This window comes from Pogonomyrmex barbatus, unplaced genomic scaffold, assembly GCF_055798465.1.
Source record: "Pogonomyrmex barbatus isolate J1 unplaced genomic scaffold, ASM5579846v1 scaffold21, whole genome shotgun sequence".
NCBI lineage: Eukaryota > Metazoa > Arthropoda > Insecta > Hymenoptera > Formicidae > Pogonomyrmex > Pogonomyrmex barbatus.
Window position 1 is genome coordinate 2,692,479 of NW_028297118.1, and position 23,552 is coordinate 2,716,030.

At 33.3% G+C, this 23,552-nt stretch overlaps 3 protein-coding genes across 5 annotated transcripts; 1 reads left to right on the forward strand and 2 right to left on the reverse strand.

Annotated features, from left to right (window-relative positions):
- Positions 1-1,562: 1,562 nt before the first annotated feature.
- On the reverse strand, positions 1,563-14,834 carry zyd (sodium/potassium/calcium exchanger zydeco). Of its 2 annotated transcripts, none has more exons than XM_089078164.1 (8): positions 14,678-14,834; positions 8,709-8,882; positions 6,575-6,762; positions 5,216-5,453; positions 4,763-4,894; positions 4,058-4,273; positions 3,671-3,772; positions 1,563-3,210 (listed from the first exon to the last, which is right to left on the reverse strand). In XM_089078164.1, exons 1-8 carry the CDS (start codon positions 14,700-14,702, stop codon positions 2,867-2,869), a joined length of 1,419 nt encoding a protein of 472 aa, XP_088934290.1. In that variant the 5' UTR covers positions 14,703-14,834; the 3' UTR covers positions 1,563-2,866. The 2 variants fall into 2 exon arrangements, with proteins under 2 accessions (XP_088934290.1, XP_088934291.1); XM_089078165.1 differs by lacking the exon at positions 14,678-14,834 and adding an exon at positions 14,340-14,588.
- Positions 14,835-16,059: 1,225 nt separating this feature from the next.
- LOC105427709 (sodium/potassium/calcium exchanger 4) lies at positions 16,060-22,079 on the forward strand. Its single transcript, XM_089078163.1, has 9 exons — positions 16,060-17,258; positions 17,610-17,834; positions 18,073-18,260; positions 18,360-18,507; positions 19,184-19,282; positions 19,690-19,746; positions 20,070-20,279; positions 20,724-20,825; positions 21,155-22,079. Exons 1-9 carry the CDS (start codon positions 17,111-17,113, stop codon positions 21,487-21,489), a joined length of 1,512 nt encoding a protein of 503 aa, XP_088934289.1. The 5' UTR covers positions 16,060-17,110; the 3' UTR covers positions 21,490-22,079.
- Positions 22,080-22,305: 226 nt separating this feature from the next.
- On the reverse strand, positions 22,306-23,548 carry LOC105427566 (peptidyl-prolyl cis-trans isomerase). 2 transcript variants are annotated; one of them, XM_011639351.3, is made up of 2 exons: positions 23,418-23,548; positions 22,306-23,028 (listed from the first exon to the last, which is right to left on the reverse strand). In XM_011639351.3, the coding sequence occupies exons 1-2, from the start codon at positions 23,503-23,505 to the stop codon at positions 22,496-22,498; spliced, it is 621 nt and encodes a 206-aa protein (XP_011637653.2). In that variant the 5' UTR covers positions 23,506-23,548; the 3' UTR covers positions 22,306-22,495. The 2 variants fall into 2 exon arrangements, with proteins under 2 accessions (XP_011637653.2, XP_011637662.1); XM_011639360.3 differs by having other exon boundaries at positions 23,313-23,453.
- Positions 23,549-23,552: the final 4 nt, after the last annotated feature.

Here is a 23,552-nt window from a genome sequence, read left to right on the forward strand (position 1 = left end):
GCGAGCGTACGTCGACATTCGAGCAATGCCATTCGGACCGATACAAAATCGCATACGTACCTGCAAGTGGCGGATAAACCTCGCAGATGCAGAACAATTGGGAATTTACGCGTTCGGCGCGTTACCAACGTCTCGTCGGACTCGTATCTTCTCATACATTGCGGAATCTGCGAGATGAAGAGCTAGACGCTGGTAAACTCGGTCGTTGAATCAGTGCCAAAAGTTTCAGAAATCCTCGGCGGGGAAAATGTATATATCTGTGTGGACTTTAAATAAAATTGCGTCCGATATCCGTAGGATGACCAATGCTCTTTATTGAGTTGTCGCACGCTTGATTTTACGCCTCGTTCAAACTTCCAAAACGGATGTATCGCGAGAACGAACCGTTGGCACGGCGACATATGTGACATAAATCTCATGTTATTCGTTCTTATATTAATGTCTTCGTAAATGTCGGAAGACATCAGGTTTCACTCGCCGATCTCTACAAAACTTAACTCTCAAATAGCAGTGGAGATTTATGAATATTCTTGGCGCTTAGATCTTTGCAAACTTTGTAATCTCTTTCAGAATTAAAATTTTGAGAGTAAAGTCTACGTGAAATATATTGAAAAATTATTATTTTTCTCTATTTCAAGTTTTCTCCACATTGCTTCTTCCAGATAATCGCAATATTATATAAAAACAACATTATATAAGAAATATATACAAAAATGTATTAAGGATATATTTCCAAGTTCAACTGGCAAGCAATCAATCATAAAAAATAATAATAATATGTCGCTCACGTTGATTGACTAAATTTATTTTCTAAAACTGAGGGTGCAACAGACTTTCATTGCGAACGTATATGCTAATGAGAGTTATACTGTTCTTTTGTATGTTTCTTTTTATTGTGATCTGTGCTAATTAATAATTAATAATTTTATATAGTCAACTGACGTGAGCAACATATAATCGTTATTTTTTATGGTTGGGCTCATCGATTGGACTATATCCTTACTACATTTTTGCATTGAAGATGATTCAAATTCGAATCGAAATGTTCAGCACTTTTTATGATTCTTATTAGCCATTATTGTCCATTATTATATCGAGAATCTTTTTTGTGTTAATATTTAAATATATACATAATTTATTTCTGGAAGCATTTTGGAGGGTGGGTAAGATTCCGAGCTATCGCTGATATATTTTAAAATCATCGATGTATGTTATCGAATGTTGTTTCATTTAATTTATAAAAGAATTGTAGAAACGTATGCGTACACAGAAAAAAATTGTCTCATGTTGCTCATACGAATACAAAATATATAATTTCTGATATGGTATAAATATCTGTGCGATCGATTAAAATGTTGATCAATTTCAAATATAGATCGATCACGAAAGTTTTATATATTATCACAGAAAATGAGATGTTTCAAAAATTGCTCATTTTTTCTGAATTGCTGATTTTTGGAATTCTTGAGGTAATACGTTTAATATTATACGTTCCTCGAGCAAAGCTCACCCCTTTATACAGATTATATATTATAGAAATAGAAAAGGATAGGAGCATCGACTTATCGGTTGTATATTATTTTAATAACTTATTACAGTACTTTATTAAATGTTAAGTTACGGTTTTATCTAGACACATTTACAGTCACAGATTTGTGTGTCGCAATGTGAAGGTGTAACGCAGAAAGGTATCGCGCGCGACAGTTTTTTTTCGACGGTTTATTCACAGCGGTTCGATTTCATGTGTGTTTTGTTTTTTACATTAATTACGTTTCGCAGCGTAAAAAGATGCACAATCTTGGAAGTGGAAAAGATCTTTGCTGTTTCATCGAATATACGCGACAGTTCTCAGTGGAGATACGAGAACTAAAATGGAAGTAAATCTTTCACTGAGCGCGCGCGCACGCAACTCTGTGCAGCGCTATATTTATATTAACAGCAAGTGAAGTTCTGTACGGAGAGTTTGCCGCGTATCGTCGGAACGGACGCTTGTGCCGGATCACGGATTGGCGGCTGAATCGGGTGAATGAACGTTTCACACGCATAAAAATTTTCGCTTACACTTCGATGTCGAAGTCTGCGAAGAATGCTAAACGGAACCGGCAGTCTTTCTCGCGCACTCATATACAATTAGACACAGTCGCAGAGCACCTTTCTACGATCCCATCCGAGCTCTATCGCTCGTTATAATTGCCAAATTATTCAGAGAGGATTTTACATTCCTGGACGAATTCTCGATCGTGTGATATGAGATCCATGGCTCGTTACTGTGGCTAATCGTAAGTTGTTGATCTTTCGGCGCACGCAATATGGCCGTAAGCACAGTGATCATACCTTAAGAGAAAAATAAGCGAAGAAAAGGGAGGAGAGAAAAAAGAAAATTTTATACAAATAAAAATTATATTAATTCAAATAAGAAATGAGGAAAACGAGATGAGAAAGAAAAATCTGGAAGGGAAGAAAGAAGGGAATTACAGGGGAAGAGGCAGAGAAAGAGAACGTGTAAAATGTTTATGTCAGACGATGCAAAGAGATTCTAATAGTTAAAGATGGATTTTGAGAATGAATAGTATGACAGGTGAAGAGAAGAGAAAACAGAAGGGATAGACAGACTTTAGAGCAAGTAAGTAAATAAAAAATGCATTACATGTCATGGTTCTAACGCGATAACATTGTTGATATTAAAACTGTACACAGGATGGTTTGCTGTCCCGTGTAACTGGAAATAAACACCCCTCGCTCAAGCTCGGGTCTCTCGATAAGTCCGCGGGAGGGGAGAGGGGAGGAAGAACATTTCCGGCGCGGATTGCGAGTGGGGCCGCGCCCGGACATCATTACGGGCGGGTCATCGTTCGGATATCCTCGATCATTTCACCGTCCTTTGGCAGGTGGGAAGATTTACCATGAAGAATACGTTGAGCTCGATCAGCGATGCCAGTATGAGGAACACGGCGTACATGCATAGACAGGCGCGGCCCACTTTTGTGTCGAGCTGAAACTTGTTGGAGGCGAACGCGATGTACAGCAGCATGAGGGTTGATAGCAACGATATCGCACTGTACTCCAGTCCTCCAGAATTTATACTTATGTAATGCCTGCCAGGTTGAGTGGGCGAGAAGGATGATTTGATCAGCCAAGGTAGTCCGAGGCACAATAATATATCGAACGTGTTGGATCCTATCGAATTGCTGATACCCATCGAGCCGTGTCCTGAATAAAAAAAGAAGAAAATGGAACGGTAGAAGGTACAGAAACAATAGAGAATATAAAAAGTACTGGGCAAATTACTTCTCCAAGCACTCTTATCTGCTCTATTTTTTCATTGTTATCCACCTTTCTTAGATTTTTAATAGCAAACTTTTGAACTTCGACATCGCATTTTTGAAGTTACTTGACATTGTTTGCGGCCTCTTATAGAAATCGATCTAATTAAGTTTCCCCCAATGTACCTAACAAGTTTTGTTTATTTATCTCGCATTGATTTCTCGAATTTTGCATTAGTTTTCCAGATATATTCTTATTACCGCGTTATATGAAACTATTCATATTGGGACACGTATTAAGTCGATTTTATGAAAAAACACGCTCGGGAATCTTTTTATTTATTAGCAAACATTATTGTTATGAAATTAAGTTTAAATATATTTGTTAAATATATTTGTAAATGTACCTTGTTTCGCGACGATTACACTCGATACGGCTTCGGGTACGCTCGTGCCTGCCGCAAGAAAAGTGATGCCCATTACAGAATCTGGAATCTTCAGCGTGTCTCCTGAAAAAAAAAAAAAACAATATATTTACATCATATAAAATTTGAAACCAAAGATTTTACACGATAAAATTAATTCTTCTCTTTTATCCTTAATTTATTTATTCCTCAATTTAAAGCGAGAGGCCAAAGCTAAATCATAACATCTTTTTTAAAAAGAAACTTTAATTTGGAATTGATGAAATAAAATTTTATTGAATGTAATTTTTTGCATAACATTTCGATGATACACTTGCTTGTAGGTATATTTGTGTAAACATTAAATATATTAAACTAAATATCACTCACCAATTATAGTGATCATCCACGCTACCACGTAGCTGAGAGATCCAATCCATATGATGCACATCACGAATGTGACGGGGAACCAATTTTTGAATCGTGGTTTCTCGCAATCGGGGATTGTGCACATGAATACCAGATGGATGGGCCATGTTGTGACCCAAGCGGTTTTTCTTAACCATCCAGCATGCGCTGGCCATACCAAGAGCTCGTACTCATAATCTATTATATAACATTACGAGAATTTTAAATTCGACAGATATATTGCCTTATTTGTGTTTCTTATGAGAGTCCCAAGTGATTGAACCTTGTAAAATTACATAACATAAAATGTGTCAATCAGTCATCTTATCAGTGGAATTTACTAAACTTGAATATTCGATCTCTGAATTCGATGACTGTTAACTTTTAGGAAATTTCCATTTACAAGTGCTTAATTGCACTTGACCGATCAAGTGGCTCTTTCATGAAATATATTACGCATTGCTTCACCATTCGTGAATACTGTCGTTACGTTCATAAACGTACAAATCGATACAATTGATAATCATAGAAATCGATTTGATTAGATTAAAGAGAATAAATATTTGTTTATCACAAACAGTAGTGACTTTTATGCAACAAATATCTTGCTATCTAAAGAGTAATCTATAAATGTATGCTATGTTAGTAATATCTTTAAAAGATTTAAAAGGAATCAAATAAACTTACTAGGATCTGGATTCTCCTCCTGCGTTTTCGTCCCGCCATTTTGTAACGGCACGTCGATAGTGGCTATCTGTTCCACACGATCGCCGGGCGATTGTAGCTTGTCCGGTCTTGGTAAGTGAACGTCGCTAGAATCTGTGAAAAGTATACATCATTTTTACGCATTTTTACGCTATATTTTATGCAAAACTCTCAAAATATGTCAAATGTGTATAATTTATATTCTTCTAAATTATATTATTATTAAAAAAGTTAATTAATGAATTAAAATGTTTAAACATAATTGAAAGTACTGAAGATCTTATTAATAAAAAAAAAAAAACACACACACACACATAAAGTGTTGCAAATATCTTATCGATTCGAGAAAGGCTATTTTAAACAAGTCATAAGCTTTCGCACCTAAAATAATTATTTATTAAACAAAATCCCAAGAGACCGATATCATAGCTTCACCTGTCGTAACGCGTCGGCTGTCCGAGGATATCTGATCCTCGCTTGTACGGAATCTCGTACACCGCTGGAACGATTTATCCCAGTACATCACGGCAATATAAACAATGTACAATAGCACCAACGTTAATGCTTCGTACCATTCCACTCGCTCGTCGTGTATAATGCATATCAAAATTGCGACTGTGACACCATAAGCAAGACAATCTCTACTAACAGGCCACCAATCCAGAGGCACCACCTGTATACGAGAAGAGATTATTGTTATGCATCACATTACAACATAAATGTTTAATGTTGGATATTCTCGAAAATCCAAGGGGGTATTCTCTTTAACATCTCGCAGTTATCACATTTTGGACAGATCCTATTGAGTTTTCCTTTAAGAATGTAGATAATAATCACTCCATCAATTATGTAATATGAATGTCTAATGGATATTCTCATATGTATATCTAACGGATTTTTTTTTGAATGTTGAATTAATTTTAAATTAAAAATAACCATTAACATAAATTTCATATGAACAAAGAGCATAAACAAAGATTATTTATTCCTGAATTTTATATTTTTATTTCGTAATATTTTATTATAAATTTTATGCGTGTTTATAATAACATATGCAAATATCGGGCATTTTTTATTTTCGATAATGTACGTCTTTTATTTCGATAACATATCACGCTATGATGCATTTTTGACAGTTGTTTGACGCACATCGATATCAGTTCTTAATCGTTATCGATATCATTTGATACGATTTGATATTGTATTTGTTTGATAAGATGTCTGTATGCTGTCTCTTACTCATAATTATTTAAGTAAGAAGAAAATTGCTAACTCTGTAAAATGCATGAATGCCAACATTTCTACAAAAAACATAGAAAAATAGATTTGTCATTTTCAAATTTAATATATTCCACTATCACGCACATCACATACGTATAGCGTATGAATTTCTCGTGAAAAACTATTAGTGTTACATATATGTAACATAAAATTGCTATTTAATGTATATTGCTTATATGTATATTTTTCGAATTTGGCCGTAGCGAACATATTAATTACGTAATCATAGATATCGCGTAGATATCAATTGTTTAACATTGAAAGATATAATAAAACATAAAGGTATACAGAAGATATTTATTTACACATAAAAATTATTTTAACAATATATGTATCCATTAAACTTGTATTTATTTTTAAAAAGTATTCTATTTATTTTAAAAATGTCACTGTACGTGCAGTATTATGAATTTTTTGAAACATAAGTAAATTTCTTGTAATTTCTTTCTTATGCCTTTCTTACTTCGCGTCCGTTAGATTTCCGAAAACTATAGGACACTCTTGGCAACCTACCATTCCCGCACCGATGCCGCAGCATGCTGGAACAGCTAGGATGTTGAATACTGCGGAACCTACTATCGTCCCGACACCAATGTCACCTTCCGTGATGAATGTTCCGATGGCATTCACGAATAATTCTGGGGCCGATGTCGCCGCCGCCATAAATGTCGCGCCGGCTACATCTTTTGACATCGAGAGTGCTGAAATATAACGTTAGCTCAATTTCTCTTTTTAATTTTCTACATACACACACACACACACACATATATATATATATATTTCGTATAAATGGTGAACTGAACATTGGACATCCATCTGGAATATATTTTTTATCCTGAACTTTTATGTAACCAAATTTTTAAACATAACTATTACTGAACATTACTGAACCTTATATAACTAAATCAAAAGAAGAAAAAAAAGATTTCTATATTGTCGTATAAATTCCTTACAAAAATTTTGGTGTAGAACTTTCCATAACAAAAATCTCCAGTGTTAATATCGAAATAATATTAAAACTAAATAATAATATATAAAAAATGCGTTAGGTAGAGGGAAGAGGGCGGTCGTAAGATAGGTATGGGGTATATAATGAGATATCATGTTATCTCTTGTAGTTTGCATTGAAGTCTAGGAACAATCATTAAAATTACTTTGTTGTAGGTATTGTATGACTATTTAGACATTGTATTTTATAAGATGTTTATGAAACCTGTTTGTGACACTTATTAATGTGTAAAATCTACAAAAGATTATTATTAATTTATAATTTTTTCATAGGTAAAAAGTCTTTTATGAAATTAATTGGTGGTGTGTCACAACTCATCCTTTTTTTCCACCTTCTTCAATAGATTGTAAATTATATTCGTCCTATATACCGGATGAACTGAATAGAATTTAATAGAACTTTATGGCTAATAAACTTGTGTTCATAAGAACACAAGTTGTGTTATTGCATTAATATCTAATGAGTTATTTTAAGAAAACAAAATGATATTCCTACCCCCTTCTCTTTATATATATATTTTTTTTTATCAAATATTCATTGTGTATTTAGGAAGTAGCAGTCTGATTCTCATCTTTTTATCAACAGACACAATAACATTATTATTTGCATAAGTTAAAATTAGGACTCGGACAATCACATTTAAAATTAAATAATAATGAGAATATCCCGAGATGGATCATATTTCAAGAAATATCGCGAGACCAGAATGAGACTGTTATGTTAATCGTCGAAGAGGTGCCTGGCGCCCGCAGTGACGCAGATATGCTGCAGCATGGGCATTCGACAATCGATATCACACATCCATATCTCAAGCAATTGCATGAAATCGATATGATGATGCTAAACATGTTAAAATGATTTACTTTGATCTAATCTTTAATTCTTGTTTTGCCAAGACTGTTTGGCATCACTCGTATGCCACGACTTCGAATAAGTAAATCTCCTTTTACTTGGCGCGCGTATGTTTGTTTATTTATAATTTATATGTAACCTATTTATAGATAAGAGTTTATAATTCGAAGAAAAAGCAAAGATTACTTTAATATTTAAACTATTGTAATAATCGACTCTTATATGTCTTATATAGTTTCCCTCTCTTTCAGTTCTTAAAATAAAACAGATATTCAAGTTGTTCTAAAGTTAGCGAAGTTAATAAGATTAACGAAGTTGAAACTTAATCATCAAGGTAATTAATGTCAAAAGATGTAGCATGCGAAGTACTCTCACTCCATTATTACTTGTGTCTGATTAAATATGAAAATAAAATTCTGTCAAATTCAAGGGAAATTAAATTAATAAATAAATAAAATTGATAAAAAAGTTTCGTTACTTGTTACATTAAAGCTTAATTATTGACGTCTTGATATTTTTCTCTTAAGAAAACTTTGATTGAGGAAGAATTGAGAGAATTAAAAAGTATTATTTTCAATATATTTTGTACAAGCCAAATATGATGATGATTTTTAAAAATTTCAAATTATCCCATGCTTCATTCATGTAATTTTATAAAATTACCAGAAATTTGCAAGAGCGATTTGCTGAACGATGTTCTCGTGTTAGACCCTTTAATTCGTGATGTACGCGCAAAGTACGTGCAACATAAAATTAATAATGAAAGATACATATTGCAATTCTTACCGTGACATATTTTTTCTACAGCAGGTACGAAAAATTTATCGCATACTACTGCTAAAGCGATAAATAAGTAAAGCGATACGATGACGTGTACGACAACAGCACCGCCTTGTCTTTGCTCTTCATCAAACAAGTCGTGTGGAAAATCTTCTATAGCCGGTGGCGTACAATTTATACCTAAAGACATAAATCACTTTTAAATAAACTGTACAATATAATCCATTGCTGGTAATCGCTAAGCATTTTCACGCATGTCCGTCTTCTATAAAACTTTCTTGAAATAATTCCATTTGTGTTCCTTTTTTATCGCAAAGAAATTTTATTGTCAAGTTCGAATACAAACACTACGCATTCCATAGGGGGGGGGAGGAGGGGCATTGACCTTATGACGGATGTGCTTGAATTACTTCACCGATATCGCAAGCTTTATCGTCGATGTAATCGATGGAAATTGGACACGTTCCATTTCTCGTGTTTTTTTCTTTTTTTCTTTTTTCCTGTCAAATTCGATAAAATTTTCAACATATCAAATTAAACGGAATCAGGAAAACTTATGAAATTATGACCTTGCATAAATATTAAAGAGAAAATTGTTTCGAAGCGAAGTGCTCACATTTTTAAAAATCGACTTCCCTGAAAGTAAAGTCTCTGTCGAGAAAAATTTTATTCCGTGATCTCTCTCTGTTTATATTTTCGCAGTGAATCTTCGTACTGATTTTCGCCACACCTCACGTTGCAAGCGCATAATACCCACGGATTCCGGATGTACCGCACCTAAACACACTCATGTCCAACGAAATGGGGATTTTTCATCGTTGCGTAACGCGTGATACAACATACACACAGGTACAAAATTGTGATTGCGTATCAACTGAGCCGAACACGCACTACCGTTTCGAATTATAAGTCATGACGCAGAATATATGGCATATTTTCCAAGCGTTTTCGGTAATCATTTCGTGAAACCGCGCGCTCTTCCGTCCGCATTTACGTCATACTTGCGAGAGACGTTTAACGGCATAAAACGTCGTCAATTATGTGTTTGCTGCTTTAATGTAAAGCAGAGGCTTTTTCCCCGGCCTCACACGACTCCGCTCATGGGTTAATACGATAAGAGCCGAGGGAAGAGCTTAAAGTTAACCATTATCTTTTTAGAGTCTGCCGGCAGCTCGTTCTGGCGCTAAGAGAGAACGGAGAACCGTGTGGTGTAACGAGGAGATACGATCGAGGAGGTGGTTACGAAATCGGTATATTAGCACGTACGTTGACTCGCCGAATAGGAACGTTCCCGCTGAAACGCTGAACGCTGACACGAAATGTCACGCACATGCGGCCGATGTCGGCGGTGCGACGGTCCAAATCGGATCGTGTGGTGGTAAGATAACGATACGCCAAGTAGGAAACGTCTCGTTACCGTCCGCCATTACTTCAATTTTATGGAACCGTCATATCGTGCCGAATTATTTGACAAACCCGAGCCCGCGGTGCGTAAAAGTAGCCCCTTTGCGGATGCCGTACCGTGCGGAAAATGTACGCTTGATCATACGCACACGAACGTACAACGTTAACGTACACGCTCGTTGGTGTCAATTTTACTAGACAAATTTTCATAGTTGATTCATCACGGAAACCGTTTATCGAACTGTCGAACCGCGAAACACGCGCGCTTCTTGCATCTCGAGAGCCCTGCACACGATCGATCCTGCTGTCCAACTGTCGAGCTTTCATTCGGAGCTGTCACATCGTCAATTATTGTCAAAAATTGAGGAATTTTTCAATGAAACGCACTTTCCAATTCCGTTGAACTTGAACTATGGATTTTGTTTGTTTGCATACAATTGGCACTTGAAGATAGAATTAACATACAATATTTGTGCATAACAGAAAATCATCGGTGCGTTAAAAATTTTTAAATATAAATTTTGGATTTGTATATTTTTTTTTTAAGATTTTAGTAAAGTCTTTTCCTTGTAAACAGAAAATTTAGAAAATATGTATCGGAAAATATTGCCAATCTTTTTTCGATGCGAACGTAACGCAGCTGCTGTTCTATTATAATCTATCTATCTTACCGGTTAAACTAAAAATTTGTCTTTCAACGAGAAAATATTTAAAGAAACAATAGAAAATCCTTTTGAAAATGCTGAAATAAAGTAACGGTTATGGATGTCGCGAAAAATTCTTTGCAATAAAAAGAAACTTTGCTTATTTAGATAAACTTAATCGCTCTTGTCCTGACTTATAAGTATTGCTCGTTTACTTCAGATATTTTATCAGATCGTCGTAATATGCGTTCGATTTAGATTATCCTTTTAATGGATTAAATCGGCGGCGATATTTCGTGCCGGATTATTTAATTACACCATCACTGTATCTAGGATAATGCGATCGTCACATTGCGCGATAATGAAGTTAACAACACTATTTTTATTCATAATTCTCGCATATATATGTGTGTGGTGTGTGTGATGTGTGTGTGTGTGTGTGTGTGTGTGTGTGTGTGTGTGTGTGTGTGTGTATACTTTTATTTAAATTTATTGTTATAATATATATATATATATATATATATATATATATATATATATATTATTTTAATTTATTTGATTTTAATTTCTCTTCGCGTTTCTCTCTCCCTTTCCTTCCCTCTTCCCCTCTCTCTCTCTCTCTCTCTCTCTCTCTCTCTCTCTCTCTCTCTCTCTCTCTCTCTCTCTCGAGGAGACGACATGCGAACCTGCGCGTATTGGTGCCTCTTACCGGTATATACCGCTATGTGACTGGATGTGACTTCCTACCGATTAAGCAGCCTAAAGAAGTTAAATTGCTCTCATTCAACTTGGCAGAACAGATGCCATTCATGTCTAATGTACGTCGTATAAACGTAGATATATCACGACGACTCAACGACTCTCCCGGGCTCTACGGCGATTCGTTTGGTCGGAAGGGCGCGGCGTAAGTTGCCGGCAGACGGTGGCCGATGGATAATCGGTTAACCACCAATTCGCCGATATCCAGCGCGATGTTTCCCGGATCCCTCACGTTCCCCTTCGATCGCGCCCTTCAATCTTCCTATTTTCCCTTTAATCACAGCCGCGAGTTTCCCTCGCGCGAAAACGCTATCGTAGCCTCGTGTCTTTATTCTTATTAGATATATTACGATTACACGCGAGGAACGCTATAAATATAATATCATAGCACAGGAAGCGTAAATAAACGCTTTGCATTGATTATCATTGCACACAGTTTGCATGCGGAGACGATGAAGGCAAGTAAACGAATGAATGATGAGAGATGAACGATGCTTGCTTGAAGCTTTCCTTTTAAGATTATCGGTCTTTCTAAGTTCACAAATAAAAAATGACCGATTTATTTATGCATCTTCCTCGACTCGTTTTTATCAAATTTGTCTAAATTTGAATAATTAATCTGTATTTATATCTTTTAGCTAAAGAGAATCTTTAATTATACTTCTATCAACTTATTGTTAATTATCGTATTAATTAAGCAACGTCATCACTAATCGACATTGAGTACAGCTGCATCAACTTTTGTGTAATCGCGACGATTGACGATTAATCCGTAATTGATTAATTCGTTATTCCCAATGCATTTTCATGTGAAGTACTCCATTAGAAATAACATGTCTTCTTTATAATCAGTTATTAAAATATTAATCTCTTTTCTCAATATTGTCATTATATTAAAAAGACATATTATGTTTATAACAAATAATAAAATATAATCGATGTAAATGTGAACAGATTTAAATTTAGAATAAATTATAAATGTTTTTCTTTTTTCACAAAATGGCAGTAAATATTAAGCAAGTATCTTTTTTTAGGAAAACATGACTAAGCTATGATATGCATGCTAATGTAATTCTATATATAATTGATAATTGATAAGTCATACTAGATAAATGAATGAGTGATAAAGAAAAAGCATTAGGATTATGGATGTCGAGTGAGCATTATTTTTTTTTTAATTCTCATTAATTTTATGTCATAAATGACGATGCTTAATTAGATTTAAGCTGCTTAAAGTCTCTTGTCATTCTCGACTGAAATTACCGTTATAGCTTTAATTAATGTACTAATAGCTTCACGATTCTCTGCGTTGTTTTTAAAGGTCAACTACCCTCGTTGAAAGCTTCATCTCACGAGATTATAATGCAAAGATAAACTTTCATCGTCTACATCACGTTCATCGTCTGTTAATATTAGACTTTTACTTTTAGCGGATAGCCTATAAAAATATCTCTAGAAGATTTATAAGCTTCTTGAATAGCTTTTAGACGCTTGAATCATGTAATTAATTTTGATATTGCTTAAGGACGATTGATATATTTGCAATAAAAATAATATTCTCGATAATTCACGGAAAATTTATCTTTGATTCTTATATTAAATATGATCACCAATATCTTCTTTATAAAGAGGACAATTTTTGATTATCAGAATATTGTATAGTCAGTAATAATTGATAAATTAAATTCGAAATCCAGATTTTATTAATGATATTAGAATTTTATTAAATTAATATATGAGTAAAAAATATTCGCATTATTTTCGAAAAATTTTATAGAAAATTTCAATGGAGTGTTGATTGTTTTCATATTCGATTTTGAAACTAGTAATTTAATTTTTTAGTAAATTAATTTTTGTAATATGTACAGATGTGTTTCGAATTATCGTTTAAGTATTCAAAATGTATACAATCTTTAAATTACATAATAAATCAATGATTTTGATATAAAGATATACACAATTTGTGATTTGTTCCGTGAATAAATAGTATAAGAGAATATACAAAAGAAATAGTATAAAAGAATGCCAAAAATATATATGTATACGAAAAAATAAAATATTTTGTTCATTGATAAAATAAAAATACATCTATATGAAGTGCAGCGAAATGCATTTAAACATTATTTACATTTATTTGTGATATTCATTTTTCATATGTGAATACATTTGAAATAAGATTCATAGATAATAAATTTACAACTTTGCAAACTAAATGATATAGATGAATTTTTGTTAATTTGCAAACAAATATATGAGATGCAAATATCTAACATGTTATCATTCGTGAAAGTAGGATGACATTCATAATTCTGAAAGAGAAGAAAAGAAGAGAAAGCAAAAAAGAAATAATTTTGGAATATTATGCTCAAGGGATGCTTAGGGGAATAACATCAAATTAAATAATTGAATAAACAAGGATGAAAAAGTTCTTTAGCTCCAAGCTTTTAGGAATTTGCTTTTAAGATCGTTGGCGCACTGTCAAAGAGATAAAAAGTGGGAAGACAATGGTAAAATTTGACAGATGAAGGGATATGAAAGAAGAAAGAGGGAGTGAGAGAGAGGGAGGGGGAGAGAGAGAGAGAGAGAGAGAGAGAGAGAGAGAGAGAGAGAGAGTAACAGGAATTATATGCATGTTTATGTCAAGTATTCGCTATTGATTTCACATAACATCACGAATATCGCGAGTACAATAAAAGGGGTTGTATGTACATATTTTTAACTGAACACTTTCTTCACCAAATGGTCGCGGGTTTCCTGCCATTTAACGCGGAATGAACGATCGACACCATGCCAACGCGCAACATCCTATCCTATGATTTTCGCACATTACCCGTCTTCACTGCGCGACGGCCCTCGCGTTCTCACAGGTTCGCAAAGCGCAGAGAGCTTCCCCAAAAAGAGGAAGAAACAAAGGAAGAGAAGAAACGAGCCGAAAGAGCACATCAAATGCATCCTCATGTCTCGCTGTCGCCTCCTTTTTTTTTTTTTTTTTTTTGATCTCCCTTAAACTTTTTTTTCTTTCCGTATCTCGTCGTCAGTCAGCTGTTACTCTTTCGATTTCCCCCGGGTGCACGGGTTAACACCATCCTCGCATCATGTGCGAAACTGTTTTAGCACGTCGCGGTCTCTCCGCGGTACGATATTATCGAAAATAAGATTCGAACACACCTCCTCCTAGGTCAGTCGTATCCATGTTGTCAATCCCGTTGTCACACACATACTACATTAACATCTACTCCGAAGTCCGTTTGTTGGAATCGCCCCTCTCTCTGTCTCTTCTCTCGCGCGTAGCGCCTGTTGCTGGATCATGCATGTAGGTGATGCTTCCAGCTTCAAATCGACGAAGCTTCCGAAATTTGCGACACGCACACACGCGCGTCTGGCACTGGCCACTTTCGAGTAATCCCCGTAACATCCCCGCGTCACGAGCGAGGAGGGAAAATATATGTTTACGTTTTTGCTCAAAATTATAATTTTGCACAAGCACACTTTGTGCGTTTACGTACGCGCATACACGTGTGTCTGCATGTATGAAATTATTTGAGCTCATTTGGGGAAATTAAATTAGCTTATTATCAACAATAATAGTAAGTAGTGGTAAATTAGTATTTCGCTCGCTCTTCATCAGATTATACCTGCGTATTCTTTTAAATAATTACGAAATTGTTAATATGGAAATTGTTAATTTTAATTAAACTGTTGTCACACGATTCAAGAAACCCTCTTTTGATTTGGTTTCAGCAAAAATTGGCGTTTACCTTTTTGTTGAAACATAAAAATTTTTTTATAAAGTATATCATAGTATTACAATAAGGGATTTACTCGAATAATTATCGTTTTTATCATTGCGATAATAACATGGCAGAATGCGCTTTAAATAATAATAATTTTAGTGATAAATGAAACGGAAAGCAATATTTCTTTCCTGAGGATTAAAGCTAGTTAGACTTGAGTGTCCCCCGTTAGGTTTGCATTATATACTTACATGTGTACGCGTCAATTTGTCTGGTGCAGATGTACCAAACTGCCGTGTTGTCTGCTTTGATTTAACGTATGCATACTTCTGTACCTGCATCAGTGCATCTGCATTAAAATTAATGCGCCTGATTTTTATTTTATTGAGTTACATTTCATTCAATTATCTGACTCTTCAAATAACAAGAATATTTCACAATTAAGCTCTCGTAATTATCAGACCGAGTTGCACACTCATTACGATTTTAATAAAAATGTCTGTAATAAATTTCTGTAACAAATTATAAAATTTAATTGCATTAATTAATTCTCTGTTTCGAATTTTAGTAAGATAAATGAGATTATCTTGACGGTGTCATTGAATACTTAGTGTGACAATAGCAAATGATTGATATATTAAAATTGATATATGATATTCTAAAAATAAACTGTAAACAATAATTTTTCTAAAATATTCCATAAATTTCAAAGAAAAATTTTTTTTATATACACAGAGTGTGTGTGTGTGTGTGTGTGTGTTTTATATTATAAATATAAAATATTTTATAAAAAAATAATCGTGGAAAATATTTGTAAAATGTAAATACAAATTCATGTATTAATTTTAAGTTGGTTTTAATGCTATTTTAAAAAACGTAGCTCGATTTCATGTGGAAATTGATGTTGTGCTAATTTTGGGAGAACGTGAAGAAAATTCTCGATATGCAGCGCAATTGATGAAATTGATTTTCTATCTTCGTAATACTTCTACTAATATGAAAAAGAATAAATCTCGATACTTACAATGCATATTTTTTTGAATTTCAAAGATATCTTGTCTATGCGATATCGTTTTACAATCTTGACAACTTCAATATAAATAGGTACGTAAACACATACAATTGAAATGGTGGGATAAATAAATAATGAATGAACGGCACAGTTAGAGCCCATATACAATGAATAGGAATAAAAAATAAGGAATTAAATGTAAAGAATTAGGAATAGAAAATTATTTTCGACCAATGAAAGAACATCTTGTTATTCGTTGATTGTGTATTGAAGTAAAGAACATAAAGAAGTTTCTTTATGTTGAAAGAAAAAGTAATTTCTATTCCTACTTCCTATACCTAATTCTCCATGTTAAAAGTCTTAATTTTTTTATTATTGTCATTACGTCTAAGCTCGATATGTAAATATATACGATAGACTTAAATGAGAAGTAAAGGAATAACAGAAAGATAGAAACATTTCCCTAATCATGGTCAAACAAGCCGATGTATTACTATTGTGATATGTAATCTCATCGGCGAAGGTATGTACGTACAACCGTCGTATGGACAGTTCATGTATGAAAAAACAGACGCAGAAATCACAACGATGTCGTCGCGGAAACTTTCCTGTGCGTCTTTTCAATCAAAAGGATAGAATGCGATCGCTTTAAACAGTATCTTATCGGCGTCGCGATAAATCTCCGACAGACGAAAAATATAAACGTGTAGTCAAACTCTACGTGCCGGATAAACGACAGGTAGCCGTTCAGATCGCATTACGCCGAGGAGAAATCTCTTACCGTTGTCGTTCCTTGCATATCGCTCATTTATTAATCCGAAAACATTACGTTTTCACGTTCTTACGTAACGAAGGATGGTATGGCGGCGCAAGCATACGGTTGGATACCGAATATTTTTCGTTATTATTATACCAGCTACGTATTTTTTTTGCATCGGTATAATGGGACTGTTTTCTGACAGTACGACAAATGTCGGCTATGCAACGGATTTACATAATTGGCGTGAGTATATTGAAAGTATATTTATTAAATTCGGGAAAATGAACGGAGGACCGACTGGATTTGAAACTCGAGATATCTCGTTTACGACCAAGACCTTAGTCTGCGGGACCACGACGGGTCCTTTCTGTAAGGTGTTTATAATCCGAATCTCTTTCATGACCGCTTACGGTCGTCTAATTCTTACAATATAATAATAATAATATAATACACTTCTTCCCGCTTTCTTGCGCGTCCACGAAAATTGAAGCGAAAGAAGGACCCTTTGAAAATCAACTAGCGCGCTTAATTTTTTCTCTTTTTCTTTATATTTTTGATTATTTTTGTACTCAGCATCTGTTTTTCCTTTTTCAGGAGGACGTAGATTGTTGCAGACGAGCGAGCTCGAGCAGTTTGGGAATGACAGTTACAATTGCACGCCGCCAGCGATCAAAGAATTCCCGCCCGATGGTCTCACGCGGCAGCAAAGACAGGCAGGATTCATAATAATCCACTTCGTCATCGCTATTTATCTGTTTTTATTACTTGCCATTGTCTGCGACGACTATTTCGTTCCCTCTATTAAGAAAATTTGCGAGAGTGAGTACAAAAGGATCGTTCGGAATCCGCCGTTTTCTCCGTGACCTTAATATGACCTCACTGCGGCTCCTCTCTCGCTCTTTCGTTTCGCTGCGACGAGTGTAAGACGTGTGCGGTCTGGTGTATTATGTCGGATATTTATTACGTTTATCGTCTCGCATTTTATTTTTTTCTTACATGTATGCAAGTGTATGTATGAATGCGTAAATAAAACGGAGGGAAATGTTTCTCACGGCAGAACTCAATGTCACCGAGGATGTGGCCGGCGCGACCGTAATGGCGGCTGCGAGCTCGAGCCCGGAATTGTTCATCAATGTCATTGGCACTTTCGTGACGGAGGGTGACTTGGGGGTCGGTACCATTGTCGGTTCCGCGGTGTTCAACATACTGGCCGTGCCCGCGTGCTGCGCACTCTTCGCGAACGAGGTAAAATTCACAAGCTTTTAATTAAATTCTCAAGCTTTCTCGTAACACTCCACGACTCTTGTGCTTCTTATCACAAATGATTGATTATCGTATCTATAGGTGCTGAACTTGGAGTGGTGGCCCGTGTCTCGTGATACGCTGGCGTATGCCTTCACGGTTCTTCTCCTGATTCTGACTCTGCGAGATGGACGCATCGAGTGGTACGAGGCGCTCATCCTCGTAGCTTGTTACATCTTATACATATCAGGTGATACGACTGTGAATTAAGCGAATTGAGTCACTTCGTATAATAAAAAATTATTTTACCCGCTAGAGCAATAGGCCTGTTTCTTTTTCAGTTAATCTTTTTGCATCATCCATATTAAAGAGAAAAAGAGGAAAGATAACAATGCAAAAAAATTAACTGAAAAAAATAGGTCTGATATGTATTATAGGTTGGATAAGTTAATATTATTTTTTAACTAAATTAAGCTAAAGTTAATGGCTTATAAAATCATCAAGTAAATTTAATATTTTATTTGTAAATTAAATTTTTTTATATGAAATAACAAAGAAATATTGTGTTTTTTGTATAAAAATGTGCTTTTTTTACAATTTTTTTTCTACGTACATAAATTTTCAATTTAGAAAAAAAGTTAATAAGTTAAAAAATTAATAATAAATTTATGTGTTTTAAAAATAATTAGTTGAAGTTATACAGTTAATTCATTTAAAATTGTTATTTTTTAACTAGTTACAACCTAATCCTGATATTTTTTTTATTTAAAAATAATTATATATATTTAATTGAAAATAATTTAAAGCGAAAAATTTAATGATATTGCTAAAATTATTGGCAAATAATTATAATAAAGCATAATACGATTATAATTTATTTTAATTACAATTATAATTTGGCATAATAAAAACTCTTATGTTTTCAGCAATGTGTTTTAATCATCGTATCAACAATTTCGTGAAACGAATAACTAGGAGAAAAAAATACAAAAACATCTGCGAAGAGAGCCCCCTCTTGCCAAATCGTAAGATTATAAAATATAATTTATTATTTTCGCCTCTGCAAAATAAGTGAATTAAAAGGAATTGATACAATTTCGTCCTGTGATATGAACTCTTAACTTTCAGAAGCCAGGTTCCAATATTTTTAAATTTCTTTCAATTATTATCAAAGTAAACTTTTAATTAATAAATTTTTGAAAAATAAGACTTGTCAATGTATTAAAAATAACAAAAAAAGTGTACAAAATTATTAATTAAGTGTACAAATTTATATCTGACTTCATGTCTGATTAAGAGTTCAACTTGTCGCAGAATAAATTTTTGTCAATCCTTTTTGATCCACATATCTATTTGCAGGGATTACGTTCGATAACTACTCGTAAGAAATGTAATCTCATATCTGGCTATCTTTCATTCCAAAATCTGACAGACCTCGTCAAAGAAACGGAAACATGTGGATTCAGTTCGAGTGACCACGATGAATCACGTATGTAATGCAGATGAATACGTATGTAATACGTATTGATATGTTGTACTTATGATAAAAACGAAGATATGTCGTTTTATTTCTAGTATCTTTGTATAATCTCGTTGTAATATACACTTTTCCCATATGTACACAACACATACGTATATATGCACCCCCCCCCCACACACACACACACACACACTCACACACACAAACATACACATTTATATATCTTTAATATCTTATCTATTATATAATATCTTTAATATTATATAATATCTTTAATAATATGAACAGAATATATTTTTGCAATATAAAATACATGCATGCCTGCTTTTTAGTTGATATCGTGAGCATGACGACCTGGCCAAGTTCGACGTGTGAGAAAGTATGGTGGGTTATCACTTGGCCTATTAATTTGGCACTACTCGTTACTATTCCCGATTGTAGAAGAAACAAACTAAGATCTTGGTATCCCATTACGTTCACCATGTGCGTAATGTGGATTGCAAGTTCGTCCTACATCATTGGATGGGTCATCACCGTTATCGGTACGTATCATCAGCGATCAAATATTTATGTTAATAGATAGCTAAGTTTCCTAAAAACAGATTTTACTGCACAAAATATCTGCTACAGATATAAATTTTGTCGACAAAATGTAAATCGAAAAAATATAATCAAAGTATATCAGTTTTTTAACAGAATTTAATGTATTCTGTTTTTTTTTTTTGTAAGTTTTATAAGTTTTATAAGATACATAATATATTTAATGTATTATACGTATTACATAGTACATTTAATAGATTCTCTCATATTTAATATATCAACCATTTTATTTTGAAAATATCAGCCATATCATTTTGAATTTGAAATTTATTACGAATCTTATTCTTTTGTATTATTTTTTATTTTATAAATGTTTCTTTGAATGTTGATGGTTTTTGTCCTGTTCGTTACGATTGTATAATCACTATTTTTTCATTATATTTTAGGCGACACCTTTAGAATTCCTGATTCTATTATGGGCTTAACATTCCTTGCGGCGGGAATGAGTGTACCTGAAGCAGTATCGAGCGTCATCGTTGCTAATCAAGGTATAACAAGTATTGACTGCATTCTTTGTGGAGAAAACAGCTTCGCAATTATTGTAAAAATCTGATACATATCTTTGATATGATTAATATAATAGTATAATTAGTTTTTATTCCTAGTTCCTCATAGATCTAAATAATAAATTAATCATATTAATGAATTTTACAATAGCTGCAGAACTGGTTTTTTTTTGCTGAAGGCAAGCATTGCAATTTCTGAACCATCGATGCCGTGTCAGATTGCAATGTTAAAACAAAAATTTCATAAAATTCTCATTTCGCTTTACTTTTCAACACATATATAAAATTTTATAATTGCTGTTTCCTTCCAGGTTACGGAGCTATGGGAATAAGTAATTCGATTGGATCGAATGTATTTGATGTATTACTGTGTCTTGGACTACCATGGTTCATTAAAGCCGCGCTATTACCAAAAATACCTGGACAATATTATGTTCAGATTAATTCTCAAGGGCTAGTCTATAGCTCAGTATCTCTTTTCTCCACATTAATTATCTTGTACGGTGCTTTATTTATTAACAAATTCACACTAAGTCGCACAGTTGGAATCATTTGTCTCGTTATGTATGCTATATTTTTAATATTTGCATCCGTCGTAGAGCTCAACACATTTTTCATTGTTAATTTGCCAATATGTATTGACTAACAGTAATATCGGTTTTGTTAAAATGTAATGCTATATTTGTAATCATTATGTAATTTACTTGTGTAAATTTGTATGTTACAACAAACTTATACTTAATATGTTTGTACAATGTTTTGTAACAAAATTATCTGAATATATTAGGCATTTTAATTAATCTAAATAGCTGTGTTAGCTGTGTTAATGTAAATTTACTTTACTTTCTTCACACTTGTAATTAATGCATAAAAATTATATTATAATCTTTTACACATAGACTTATATCATATATTCAAATAATTAATACTAATATAATTATATAGATTCAGTTTTTATATATCTAATATATCACAGTTTTTTAATTATGAATAATTAAATATTATAAATATAACTAGATATAATTGTACGTTCATTGTCAGCTTCAAGAAAAAAAGTCACAGCCCATGTAAATTTAAAATTTTAAAAAATTGAGGAATATAATCAGACATTTTAAAAAAAAATCACAAAAGTATAAATTTGAACTATGAATAACCATTGTATAAAAAAATGTACTTATTTCTCACATATATATTTCATGCATATTATTAAAAGTGGCAAAAATTACGTTTAAAAAATTAAGTTTTATTTATATTTTATACCCCCCCCCCACACACACACACACACACACGCACGTGTGTGTATATTTATATTTAAGCTAGATTCATAAATTTTGTTCAATTTCCTCAATTTTAAATAAAAATTGTTTCAAAAATTGACAACTCTCAAATTTAAGAAAAGCAATTAGCAGAGCTGATAAAAGACTGAATCACAGATATTAGTATATAATAATATAAATAGATCAAACTTTGGAATTATTTTAATATTAATTAACCCATAATTAATAATTACAAGTTTCAAAAATATAAACAAAACCATATGATTATTTAATAAAAGTTAATTCGTTTTATTTCACAACTTATTTCTAAATAACTGATCACAATCTATCATAATTTTCTGATATGTTTTTCTAGTCCTTATTTCACAATTTGTCTCAAGATAACTGGCCACAATCTTCTATCATAATTTTTTGATATGTTTTTCCAGTTGATGAACCATGACTTTCAATTTTCCTTACAACATCCATTCCTCCAAAAACACTACCAAATACAACATGTTTATTATCTAGCCAAGGTGTTTTTACAGTAGTAATAAAGAATTGTGAGCCATTTGTATTTGGACCAGAATTTGCCATTGATAATGTACCCATGGAAGTATGCTTCAACTCGAAATTCTCATCTTCAAATTTCTCCCCATAAATAGACCTTCCACCTGTACCATTGTGATTTGTGAAGTCACCCCCTTGACACATAAAGTTGGGAATTATACGATGGAAATAGCTTCCTTTATAACCATAGCCTCTCTCTCCTGTACATAGAGCACGGAAATTCTCTGCAGTCTTTGGTACAACATCAGTACGTAACTGCATTATAATCCGTCCTAATGGTTTTTCATCCACAGATACATCAAAATATACTAATGGTAAATTCATCTTGCTTTTGTGACTATTCATCAATATATCAGAAGCTGGAAAAAACGTAATCAAATTATAAAAATTATATTGTGTACCTGAAATCACAATCAGAGACAGCAAAAATAAGTTTTGTTATTACTAATTATATTTTATAATTATGCATTTTTTATGAGTATATTGTATTTATAAAGACTAGAAATTATGGATAATGATTAATGAACATAAATAATTTTTTTACTAAATCGACTCAGGACAAAAAAGTATAGATAAAATCTTTGTATCATTTTATACACCTGATTAGGAGTTTCTTCTTTCTCTATAATTATTGTTTATCTACCTTTTTAATCTTTATCTCTTTTAGATATTTGTTTTCAAAAATAAAACGTGGTATCTATATTTTTGTTAAATGGTGTCCTTTAGTACGAATTATGTTACGACTTACCAGTGCCACAAAATTTTTGAATTACTACACGTGACACTACCGGACACTGTCGAACAATATGTTTATGAAGAAAGCATGAAGTAAGCATAAGTAAGAGTGCCGTCCCATGGGCACGGAAAACGGAATCAGAATAGT